An 11978-nucleotide genomic window follows, 5' to 3' on the forward strand; every position below is an offset into this window, starting at 1 on the left:
TTAGTTGTGACTCTCATTGGTCAGGCTGTTGCTGGCTCAGGAGAAAATCTTCCTCCCGCTAGTAACAGGACAGTAAAAGTACAGGCTTTTTCCAGTTGAGAATGTAAAGGGCTCTTTCTATGTGAGAGCTCCCCCTCTGGGCTTCTCAACTCTATTTTAGTGAGATTAATGTTTATTAATTTTAACTCTTCTCAACAGGATGCAAATGGCTTTGGCTGTCTCCTAACTCACCTCAGATAATTAATTATTCCAAGCTTGCCTCTCATCTGCTTTCCTGGGGCACCTCTTCTTTCCCCAGGGGCAGGTTTTCTCTGGGTTTCCAAGTTACCTTACCTTGGCTTCTATCTCCACCTTTGTAGGAAGTGGCCAATTGTAAGGGAGGGAGATGGCTTGGGCTTGGATCCCTGCCATCTGTGTGGCCTTGGGGCTGGGACTAACTTTCTCTGAACCTCAGGTTACCCATCTGACAGTGCAGATGTTAATACATGCACTCATCTGCTTCAGGTGGGGGATTCAGTCAGGTGCTAGGCTCAGATTTCTCAGAACCAGACTGAGCACCAGGGTGGGAACTAGGGTGAAGAGAGTGAAGCATTCACTCAGGTACAACATTTAAGGGGTGCCAAAAATCAAGACACATAATATTTATTTATTATATTTATTTTTTAAATATTTTATTTACTTATATGAGAGAGTAAGTGAGAAAGAGAACACAAGCAGGGGGAGCAGCATAGGGAGAGGGAGAAGCAGACTTTCCCCATTGAGCAGGGAGCTCGAGGCTGGGCTCCATCCCAGGACTCTGGGATCATGACCTAAGCTGAAGGCAGATGCTTCACCTACTGAGCCACCCAGGTGCCCCAAGACACACAATGCTTTAATCCAATAATTTTTGACATCAAAATCCATGCAAAAAGCCTAGATAAAGACAGGATCAGTTATCCCAATCTTTCCCTTTTGCCTCAGACAGCAATATGGCTTTGCTCCATGTAGCACTGTTACTGATCCTGTCTTTACTTAATATTTTGATCATAATAGATTTTTTAAAAATATTTTATTTATATATTCATGAGACAGAGAGAGAGAGAGAGAGAGAGAGAGAGAGAGGCAGAGACACAGGCAGGGGGAGAAGCAGGCTCCATGCCAGGAGCCTGACGTGGGACTTGATCCTGAGTCTCCAGGATCACATCCTGGGCTGAAGGTGGCGCTAAGCTGCTGAGCCACCTGGGCTATGCTAAAAAGTTAATTTTGATTTTATTTTTTATTTTTTTTAAAGATTTATTTATTTATTTATTCAGAGAGAGCGAAAGAGAGGCAGAGACACAGGCAGAGGGAGAAGCAGGCTCCATGCACCAGGAGCCCGATGTGGGACTCGATCCCGGGTCTCCAGGATCACACCCCGGGCTGCCGGCGGCGCTAAACCGCTGCGCCACCGGGGCTGCCCTAATTTTGATTTTAAAATAGTGCTTTTTATTATTTAAAAATGGTGGTTTTAGGGCAGCCCCGGTGGCACAGCGGTTTGGCACCGCCTGCAGCCTATGGTGTGATCCTGGAGACCTGGGATTGAGTCCCACATCGGGCTCCCTGCATGGAGCCTGCTTCTCCCTCTCCCTCTGCCTGTGTCTCTGTGTCTATGAATAAATAAATAAAATCTTAAAAAAATAAAAAATAAAAAGGGTGGTTTTAAAATAGTGATTAAAATTATTTATCTTTTTTAAAAAGATTTATTTATTCATAAGAGACACAGACTGAAAGAGAGGCAGAAACACAGGTAGAGGGAGAACCAGGCTCCCCACTGGGAGCCCGATGCGATAACGGGCTTATTTGAGAGAGTAAGTGAGAAAGAGAACACAAGCAGGGGGAGCAGCATAGGGAGAGGGAGAAGCAGACTTCCCATTGAGCAGGGAGCAGACTTCCCATTGAGCAGATCCCGGGGTCACGACCTGAGCTGAAGGCAGGTGCCCAACCACTGAGCCACCCAGAGGTCCCTAAAATTATTTATCTTGATGACAGGTGCCCCCTTAGATTTTGCATGCCTCATCCTCATCCTAGAGCTGCTGGGCACAAAGGAGGAGCTCTGTAAGCATTATGGTATAATTATTACCTACAATATCTACCTTATATTACCTAAAGCCTCCCTCACAATTGACTGGTTTCTCTTCATTCGGTTTTTTGACCGAAGTTGTACCTCTGGTGACATCAGTTTTGAATCTGTTGTCTAGAATATTGACTCCAAGATAGCTTACACTAAATGAAGTTGAAAGGCTAGATCTTCCTGGAAAACTATGGAGGAAGGTTTAACTGTGTCAGAGGCTTAGGGAGGTTGGAATGTTGTGGCAGGATTATGTTTGACCAGCTTATCTCTGCTCCCTTTCCCCCACCACCCGAAATCCCCAATCAAAACACAGCTGAGAAAGACTGTCCGTACCAGGTATAAGCAAGGATTGGGAGTTACTGGGACTTTCACAGTGTCTACTTGGAGTGTAAAGCAGAACAACTGACGAAGCATGTCATGATCTGCTAAACGTGAACACACACATGACTTAGGGCCTACCATTCCATTCCTAGGCATATGCCCTGGAGAAGCACACTTATGTTTATGAAAATACTTGTACAAGCTTCATTGATAATGGCCAAACACTAGGAACAACCAAATGTCCACTAACGGGTGAATGGAGAAACGATACTGGCTATATTGTCATGTATCAACACCGTGGACTACCACTCAGCAAGGAAAAAGAGCTATCGATACATGCAACACATAGACAAATCCCAACAACAGTTTGTTGAGCAAAAGAAGCCAGGTACAAACGACAATCTATTGCAGGATTCTGTTTATATGAAATTCAAGATCAGAATTATAGAAATCTACATCGTCTTTTGCCTGGTTAGGGGGAAGGGGTGCGGTTCACCAGAGAGGGGCACAACAGGACTTTCTGCGGGGATGGAAATGTTCTATATTTTCCCTGGGCAACTGTCACTTGCCTGTCAATCTTCAAAACTCCGTGTACTTTTTCTTTTTACTATAACATTTACCTTAGTAAAGTACCGGGGGTAGGGGAGACAATGGGACGTGGGTAAAGTTGGGAAAATGTAATACAAGGGGAAAAGTAAAATTAAAAAAAAAAAAAAAAAAAAAAAAAAAAAAAAAAAGCTTTATAACGAAAACCCTTCTGGTTTGGGTTTTGTGGCCTGAGCCTGGATGGCCACCTGCACACGGTTTGACTCAGGACGAGACTCTCAGCAAAGGGGAGCTGGCACAGCCGGCGCAAACCGTCCCCTCCACGCTGGAGTCATTCCGGTCTCCGATCCTTTTCAGGACTCCTTCAGAGCCCCCACCCTGGAGAACCGAGAGGCCACCGCGGGTTGATGCTCCCTTCCAAAGCCCTGAATTCCACAGCCAGGCGTAGGAGCCACGCAACAGCAACGCGAGATACTCGCACAGGGTAAATCCTCCCCGGCTTCGGCTGCCAGTACTAAACATGGCGACGCCCACCAAGGGCAAACCGCCAATCGCGTGGCAGCGCACGGGCTCACGTCGGCCTCAGCCCAGGGCGCCTACTTTTAGATTGACCAATGAATCCGAGGCATGGGGCACGCCCCGTTTGCTGCTTTCACCAATAGCCTCCAGACGCCTCCTGCAGGACCCAATCACCGCTTCCGCCTCTCTTGAGTGAAAAGCCAGCCGTCCAGTGAGCAGACCCGCAGTCCGACGTAGGAGGCAGGAAGCGCTGCAACTCGTGTCGGGGCGCGCGGCCGGTAACCAGAGTCGGACGGCTTTCCTCGCAGCAGCACGCGGAGGCGAACGGGGAAGCAGGTGAGCGGTGGGTCTGGGGCGCGGGGGCGCGGTGCGGAGACTTCGGACCTGCGGGCGAGCGGGCGAGGGGAGACGCCGGGGGTTGAGGGGAAGAGGAAGAGGAGGGGGCGCGAGACGAGTGGTGGGGGGGCGGAGCGGTTTGGGCGTCAGCCGCGCGCGGCAGCAGCCGTTGAACGCCACGGCGCATGCGCGGCCCGGGGGGGGGGGCGCCGGTGGCTGTTGGCGCGCGGGGAGTCATCCCGCTTCCGGGAGTGGGGCTGTCATGGCGGCCCGCGGGTCGACCCCGACTTGGCGAGGAATCCTCTCTGCTCGAGGAGACTGCCTAGGCCGTTTGGGGAGGGATTCGGGGTGTGGGTGTGTGTGTGTGGGGGGTGACGCCAGGGCCTGGGGTTGCGGTGGGAGGAACCCGAGCTTGTAGCCACGACAGGGGACTCTGTTGTGTTCTTGCTCTGTGTTTAGGGAATTCGGGGTTCCAGAGATTTAGAGCAGAAAAGATGTCTCAGAGGCCGACTCCGAGGTGGAAGTCTTCCCTGGAGGCACTTTGAGAGGGAATGGGTACCCGTGGGCGTGTCTGGATTGACACTTCTCGGGCGTCAGCCTTCCAGTTGGTCTGCTCCTGGGGCCTCAGCCGTCGCAGCCACCCCCGCTGGGTGGGACTAACCCCCACCGTCCTCTCCTCCTCCAATTTGTTTTGAGCTTTAGATTTTTGTGTAGCCACTTCCAAGAAAATCTTGTTCGTCAAACTCGGGCCGCCCCTTAATATCGCCCCCCTAAATAACAAAACGCCTTCTTTTGACCTGTATTTTTCTCTAAAATGCACCATCACCTCTTGGGGCACCCGGGTTTAACAGAGTAGGTGACTAGGCTTTCTCTGCCCAGGGATTACCCCAGAGGTGGCCCTGCCCTGTTGAATGATCCACCTTATTCTTCCCTCATAACACCCCCACTGTGGTTAATTCTTAGTGACTGGTTTTCCCTGTTGCTGTTCTCGTTCCGCACTCATCTTTCTACTCTTGGAGTAAATTGCTTGGGGCAATTGAGTCACGCAACTCAAAAAATCTCATCAGTGAAAAATAATCTCATCAGTGATTCCCTATTAGGGAATAAAGCGTGAATGCCCTCGACTTGATCAGCTTTCCCAAGTTTGTCCTCTACCTCTGCTTCAGCCAGCCAGTCTTGCTCTCCATTCCTCACAAGGGCCTGGTACTTTCTTTGGGGCTGACCTTTCCTAGCTCCTGTTCTTTTCTCTGCTACCTGAGAGATAACCCCTCCCTGTTCAGATTACTTTTTTCAAGAATCAGTTAAGGATATATGCTTGCTTTAGCCCCTAACCTTGCCTTGAAACCTGAATTCTAATTCTATTCATTCAGCTATTGCTGTTGAGTGCTTTAGGCTCTGGGCTGGCAGGCCTGACTTTTAAGAGGGTGCTTTTCTACTCGGGGCTGGCAAGAGATGTCCTGGAGTCAGAGGCCTGACGGAAGTGAGGGGAATCCTGACCACTTTGGGCAGCAGAAACAGCAGGTACAAAGGTGCTGAGGCATGTTTGAGGCACAGCAACAAGGCCAGTGAGTGAGGGCAATGGAGGAAGTGAGGTTTGAGTGTAGAGGGGCGGTCGGTTCATGTAGGGTCTGATGGGTCATGGTGAGGATTCCTGAGTGTTCTGAGCACAGTGGGAGCTTGTGGAGGGTTTTGAACAGAGGGGTGACATTCTCTGATGTAACTTTTACGCTTTGGGGAGAGAAGATGGAAGGGGATGGAAAAGGGGAAGACCAGTGAGGAGACTATTCCCATAATCCAGGCACAGGGTGATGGAGCACAAATCATCAACTGACCGTGGATAAACTGGTATGCCTGTACAGGGGAATGTTCAACTCTGACAAGGAATGAGGTACGGATGCAAACCACACAGTGAGCAGATGAATGTCAAAACATGCCAAGTAAAAGAAGCTGTATGAATGGTGGCGTATTGTATGATTCCATTTATGAGCTGTCCGAAACCAGCAGATTCATAGAAAACAAAGTAGGTTAGCTGTTGCCAACGGGGTGGGGGTGGGAGGGAAGACAGGTAAAGGGTCCCGGTCTTTTTGACCTGACCGAAATGTGTGATGCACTCCAGCTGCAGTGGTCATTCCACATAGTTCTGACCGTTCTAAAAATATTGAAAACCAGTGAACTGTATGTACATTTTAAGGAGTGAATAGTAGGCTTGTGAATATCTCAGTAAAACTTCTAATTTTAAAAGAAAGGTGAAGGGGCACCTGGCTGGCTCATTCAGAAGAGCACATGACTCTTGATCTTGGGGTCCAGAGTTGGAGCCCTGTGTTGGGTATAGAGATTATTTATATATAAAAAGAAAGAACGGTAGAGGTAGCTTGAGACCAGTGAGGTGGCAGGGGTGAGAGGTGACCTGATTGTCCTGTTGGGCTGACTGGACTGGAGGAGAGAAAAAGCCAGTGAGAGAATGGAATTGCCTTTTTTGAGAAGCAGGTCTGCAGGAAGAAACAGAGGGGGGATCCCTGGGTGGCGCAGGGGTTTGGCGCCTGCCTTTGGCCCAGGGCGTGATCCTGGAGACCCGGGATCGAATCCCACGTCGGGCTCCCGGTGCATGGAGCCTGCTTCTCCCTCTGCCTGTGTCTCTGCCTCTCTCTCTCTCTCTCTCTCTCTCTGTGTGACTATCATAAATAAATAAAGGAAAAAAAAGAAACAGAGGGTTTTGCTCTGGGTCTTTTGAGTCCAGCTTCCAAGGGGAGATGTAAATGAGGCATCTGGGTAACCAGGCTGTTGTTGAGGGGATCTGGGTAACTTATGGCCAGAGACATAAGTTTGGGACCTCTCCACACAGATGTGGTTAAAGCCCTGGGGCTGGATGAAGGCGCAGAGAGAATGAGAGAGGGAGGACCAAAAAGTGGGCCCAGGACCCTCCACATCCAGCTCAGGAAGAAGAGGGACTGCTTCACTACTTCCTTGCTCTGGATTTGGAGGCTGGGGTGGGGTTGGGAGGACAAAAGACCATAATCTCACTTTTGGGTCCCTTGTAGCTTACATCCAGTAGGTGCTGTGCATGTATTGGATTAAATAAAGCCAGGAGGTGAGCAAGTTTTGTATTCTCTTTACCATCTCAGCTCTACTTTTATTGGCTTGGGCCCAATGGGAAGCCTGTTCGTGAGAGTACTTAATTATTCCCTTGTGCAGACCACAAATAGCAGGAGGAGCTGGGGCAGGGCACACTCTGCTCTCTCACAGACTCCAGTCTCTCCAGCTTTCTGGCAGCCACATCTGGTCTCTAGGGTCCTCCCTTGTGTAGGCCCGTGGACTCCTTGGGCAGTGGTGGAGAGGGAACTCCTTTAGGTTAATGGGCTGAGGTGGTTCATTGGAGTTTTCCTGGTGGTGGCAGTGTGCTGGAAAAGCTTGGGGTAGGGGCTTGGTGAGTCTGAGCAGCCAGACAAGGCCGGGGGTGGTTTGAAAGGGGTAGTGTGGAAGGAGGTGTGCAAGGGCCAACAAGGAGGATGTGCAAGCCATAGGAAAGTGTGGGGATTTCGCTCTGAGAGCAGAGGGAGGCCCTTGAGGTGAAGGGGTGTGGGCATGAAGGGCGGGGGGCCAGGGAAAGGTGAGGTGGTGCTCAGGAGGGCAGGGTGTGACCATGACAGGCTGAGGCTGGGAGGTGCTGTCCAGGTGGAGCTGGTGGGATATTCTGCAGGAATCTGAGGGTGGGTGGTAATAAGGGAAAGGGATCAGAGAGTGATGGCCATCAGCTTCATCATCTGGGTCCTTTCTGTGCCAGCTTGTAAGGTGGCTCCAGTGCCTTGCCTTTCTTGGGCCTGTGTTAACAGACTGCAGTGCTGGGCAGTCTTCTCCCTCAGTGACCCTCGATGGGTAGGTTTTCTCATTTGGCTCCCTCCTCTATTCTCAGCACCATGGCAGAACAAGATGTGGAAAATGAGCTTCTGGATTATGAGGAAGATGAAGAGCCCCAGGCTCCTCCAGAGAGCACTCCTGCTCCCCCCAAGAAAGATGTCAAGGGTTCCTACGTTTCCATCCACAGCTCTGGCTTCCGGGACTTTCTGCTGAAGCCGGAGCTCCTGAGGGCCATAGTGGACTGTGGCTTTGAGCATCCATCTGAGGGTATGCCTTCCTGCTTCTCCCTGCCAAGAACCACCTCTGACCACCCTCACTGTGGTCTCCTCAGCCACCTGGCGAGGAGCCTACACACAGGGAGCATCTGGTTTCTGGTTGCTCACGCGTGCTCTCTCCCTCAGTCCAGCACGAGTGTATTCCCCAAGCCATCCTGGGCATGGACGTCCTGTGCCAGGCCAAGTCTGGGATGGGCAAGACTGCGGTCTTCGTACTGGCCACCCTGCAGCAGATTGAGCCAGTTAATGGACAGGTGGGTGGGTCCCCTCCCTGTTGGGCCCAGGTTGTATGAGGCGTCAATAGCTATGGTTCCCCTCATTAAAAGTTCCTGTTCCTGTGTTATTTGTGGGCTTTTAAAATTAAGTATGGTACTTAGCTGTGACAAAACGATAAGCTGAAAAAGTGCCCATGGTTTTATTCTCCAGAGACATAGCTGTTAATTTGTCATGTGCTTTTCTAGATTGTGCAGGTTTACTCGGGTGAGATTATACTGCATGAGAATTTACTATCGTTGTCGCTGACAGTTATTTTCTCATGCATGAATTTTGTCAGAGGACAATCAAGGTGCATTCCTGTGTTGTACTTTTGTCACATTGGGGCACACATCCGTGGGCTGTGTGTGAGTGCAAGAGCCCTTGTTTCCTTAGGGGTGACTGGGGGAGAGGGAGATGCAGTGGGAGGCTATGGTGTGGTCACAGCACTTGGCACCGTGGACCTGAAGGCAGGAGCGGCCTCCTTCTCAGGTGGTCAGGGGCCAGCCAGAGAACAGCCTCCCAGGGAGCCGTTAGTATGGGCTATCTCATCAGCTAGGTCTCCCTGTGGATCCTGGCAGCATGAGACAAGCCTCGTTAGCTGGAGGGACATAGGGAGTGAATGGCAGGTGGGGGGTGGGGAGAAGGTGGAGCACCTGGACTGGACCTTCCATTGACTGGAAGTGTGGGGAGCAGCCCGACAGGCACCCTGGAGGGGCAGGGGCCCAGTGGGCATGAGCCCCTGAGGAAGAACAGTGGCATGAGCTCTGGCTGAGACAGGACTTGGAATGCTGACTTGAGTGTCTCTCTTCCACCTGCCCTGCAGGTGACAGTCTTGGTCATGTGCCACACACGGGAGCTAGCCTTCCAGATCAGCAAAGAGTATGAACGCTTCTCCAAGTACATGCCCAGTGTCAAGGTAAGTCCCCTCAGGCTGGGCTGGGTGTGCTGCATGCACGGTCCTCTGCAGCCTTGTTGTCTCGGGTCTGGCTCAGCCAGTGTTTACCAAGTTTGGCTGCAGAGGCTGCCTTTGAGGTTTGCGGTGGTTTATGCTCCTTAAAAGCCTGATGAATTATGCATGGCCCCCAAAGGCCTGTGCTCGTCCCAGCCATGGGACTGCTTTCTACCAGACTATGGCCAGGCTCTCAGGCCTTTCTGGTCCCCAGGCTCTAGGCCTGGGGGTTTGGGGGTTGCTGCTGGAGCACGAGCTGCTAGGGCCACAGGCCAGGTGGCCATCATTGTGGAGTGGGTACGAGCCTCTGGTGCTCAGATTGGCAAAAGCAACTTTCTCTCCACCCGTATAGGTGTCTGTGTTCTTTGGGGGCCTTTCTATCAAGAAGGATGAAGAGGTATTGAAGAAGAACTGTCCTCATGTCGTGGTGGGGACACCAGGCCGGATCCTGGCGCTAGTGCGGAACCGGAGCCTGAACCTGAAGAACGTGAAGCACTTCGTGCTGGATGAGTGTGACAAGATGCTGGAGCAGCTGGGTGAGTCTCCTCCTTGGGTCTGGGAGCTGCTGGAGGCCCACCCAGCCACACTCTCCCCACCCTCACAGTCTCCCTACCCCCCAGACTTCAAAGCCAGGTGGGCCCCAACAGGATAGGCGAAGGTTGCCCCAGAGAGGGGTCACATGGGTAGCTGGCACACAGGTCTTCTGAAAATGATTTTATGGAAAGTTCTAGCATTGGCAGAGTGACCTGCTTGTGAGCCCAAGCTGAGGGGCCACAGGGCCCAAAGGAGCTGTGTCAGGACGTGTGTACATATTAGCCTTTGGAATGTGGTGGCCTGGCTGCCTCTTTAGTTCTAGGCCCCTGCCTGCCCTCAGTGAGCCCCGCCAGGGCCGTTGGGAGATGGGGCTTGTGTCCTGGGAGGCGGCTGCAGCTCTCACCCCAGCGGCTATCTCTGCCTCAGGCTCCCCTCCCTGAAGCGTGGCTCGAGGCGCGCTGGCACGGCTGCTCCGCTCTGGCAGCGTGTAAGTGGATGGCAGCTTCCCCGCGCCTGTGCTCACCCCGAGTCCAGCCCTTCAGGCACCTGGGACTCGCCCCTCCCTCCATTCCTCGACTCACACTGCCCTCGTCATGGTGCTAACAGCTCCCTGGCACAGGTTGGGAGGAGCTGGGGCTGGTCTCGGGTGGGGGTCATGGTCTGCTAGGCACTCATGCCTACCTGTTTCTTGCCCCCTGCCCCCAGACATGCGGCGGGACGTGCAGGAGATCTTCCGCTTGACACCCCATGAGAAGCAGTGCATGATGTTTAGCGCCACCCTGAGCAAGGAGATCAGGCCGGTCTGCAGGAAGTTCATGCAAGATGTGAGTAGGGTGGGACGGCAGCCTCTGTACAGCAGCTTTGGTCTTCCTGAGTCTCGGGTCCTGAGCTGATGCTGCTTCAGGACACCCACACTTCTCTCGTCGCATGAGAATGCCGGGAGACCCAGGGGCCTTCCTTCCCTCCTGCATCTTGTCAGACTGGGAGCTGAACTTGGTCTGTACCTGAGTCAGACCAGAGCTTAGATCAGCTGTTGGGAGAGAGGCATTTACTGGGGTACAGCAGGCCCTCTGCGAAGCATCGCAGCATGGAGTCCTTCGCTAGTAGGTTCTGGGCAGGCCGGATGCCAAGGAGTAAGCCCCGCTTGCCCCTTCCTGCACAGCCCATGGAGGTGTTTGTAGACGACGAGACCAAGCTCACACTGCATGGACTGCAGCAGTACTACGTCAAGCTCAAGGACAGTGAGAAGAACCGCAAGCTCTTCGACCTGTTGGATGTGTTGGAGTTTAACCAGGTGACACTGTGTGGCCCTTCCTGGGCTTTGGGACCATGTGAGGTCAGTGCACAGGGGCTCTGACCCCTGACCGCCGCTTCCTGCCTCCCTCCCTTGCAGGTGGTGATCTTTGTGAAGTCCGTGCAACGCTGCATGGCCCTGGCCCAGCTCCTCGTGGAGCAGAACTTCCCGGCCATTGCCATCCACAGGGGCATGGCCCAGGAGGAGCGGTGAGTGCCTGCCGCCCTCAGAGGTCCGAGGCCGGCACCTCGTGGGGAGTCCACGCAGGAACCCATGTCTGATGGCCGCCTCTTCTTCCTCCTGCACCCAGTCTGTCGCGCTATCAGCAGTTCAAAGACTTCCAGCGGCGGATCCTGGTGGCCACCAATCTGTTTGGCCGAGGGATGGACATTGAGCGAGTCAACATCGTCTTCAACTATGACATGCCTGAGGACTCGGACACCTACCTCCACCGAGTGAGTGGTTCCACTGAGGTGTCCCTTCTCTAGTGTCCCCATCCCTAAAGATGTCCCCGTGGGTGAGTGGGGATGTGGCCCTGCTTCTCAGATTCCCCAGGCTGTGTCTCTGTGGCCTGACCCCCTGCTCCTGTCCCCCTGCAGGTGGCCCGTGCAGGTCGCTTTGGGACTAAAGGTCTGGCTATTACTTTCGTGTCTGACGAGAATGATGCAAAAATCCTCAATGACGTTCAGGACCGGTTTGAAGTGAATGTGGCAGAACTTCCTGAAGAGATTGACATCTCCACGTATAGTAAGTGTCAGGCAGCCGAGGGGCCGGGCTCGGGCTGGGACCCTGTTCGCCATCTCACTGGCCTCCCTCTCTGTCTTACAGTTGAGCAGAGCCGGTAACCACGTGCCTGATGGCCAGAGCGGCCCTGTTCCCTGAGTGCTGCTGCCAGCCCTCTTCCTAGGCGTCAGTGAGCCTTCCTTTTTACTGTTTAAAAGATGTAGATTTGTGTAAGAGTAAAGTTTTATTACGGAATCCTGGCTCCTTCCTGTGTGTCAGCTT

At 52.7% G+C, this 11978-nt stretch overlaps 1 protein-coding gene across 2 annotated transcripts; it reads left to right on the plus strand.

Moving 5' to 3' along the window:
* Positions 1-3651: 3651 nt before the first annotated feature.
* Positions 3652-11951, plus strand: DDX39A (DExD-box helicase 39A). 2 transcript variants are annotated; one of them, XM_077859655.1, is made up of 12 exons: positions 4223-5332; positions 5610-5699; positions 7722-7933; positions 8068-8195; positions 9020-9112; positions 9498-9681; positions 10385-10503; positions 10842-10973; positions 11073-11182; positions 11284-11428; positions 11573-11720; positions 11802-11951. In XM_077859655.1, the coding sequence occupies exons 2-12, from the start codon at positions 5695-5697 to the stop codon at positions 11816-11818; spliced, it is 1293 nt and encodes a 430-aa protein (XP_077715781.1). In that variant the 5' UTR covers positions 4223-5332; positions 5610-5694; the 3' UTR covers positions 11819-11951. The 2 variants fall into 2 exon arrangements, with proteins under 2 accessions (XP_077715782.1, XP_077715781.1); XM_077859656.1 differs by lacking the exons at positions 4223-5332; positions 5610-5699 and adding an exon at positions 3652-3811.
* The last annotated feature ends 27 nt before the right edge of the window (positions 11952-11978 follow it).

This window comes from Canis aureus, chromosome 19 (assembly GCF_053574225.1).
Source record: "Canis aureus isolate CA01 chromosome 19, VMU_Caureus_v.1.0, whole genome shotgun sequence".
Lineage (NCBI taxonomy): Eukaryota > Metazoa > Chordata > Mammalia > Carnivora > Canidae > Canis > Canis aureus.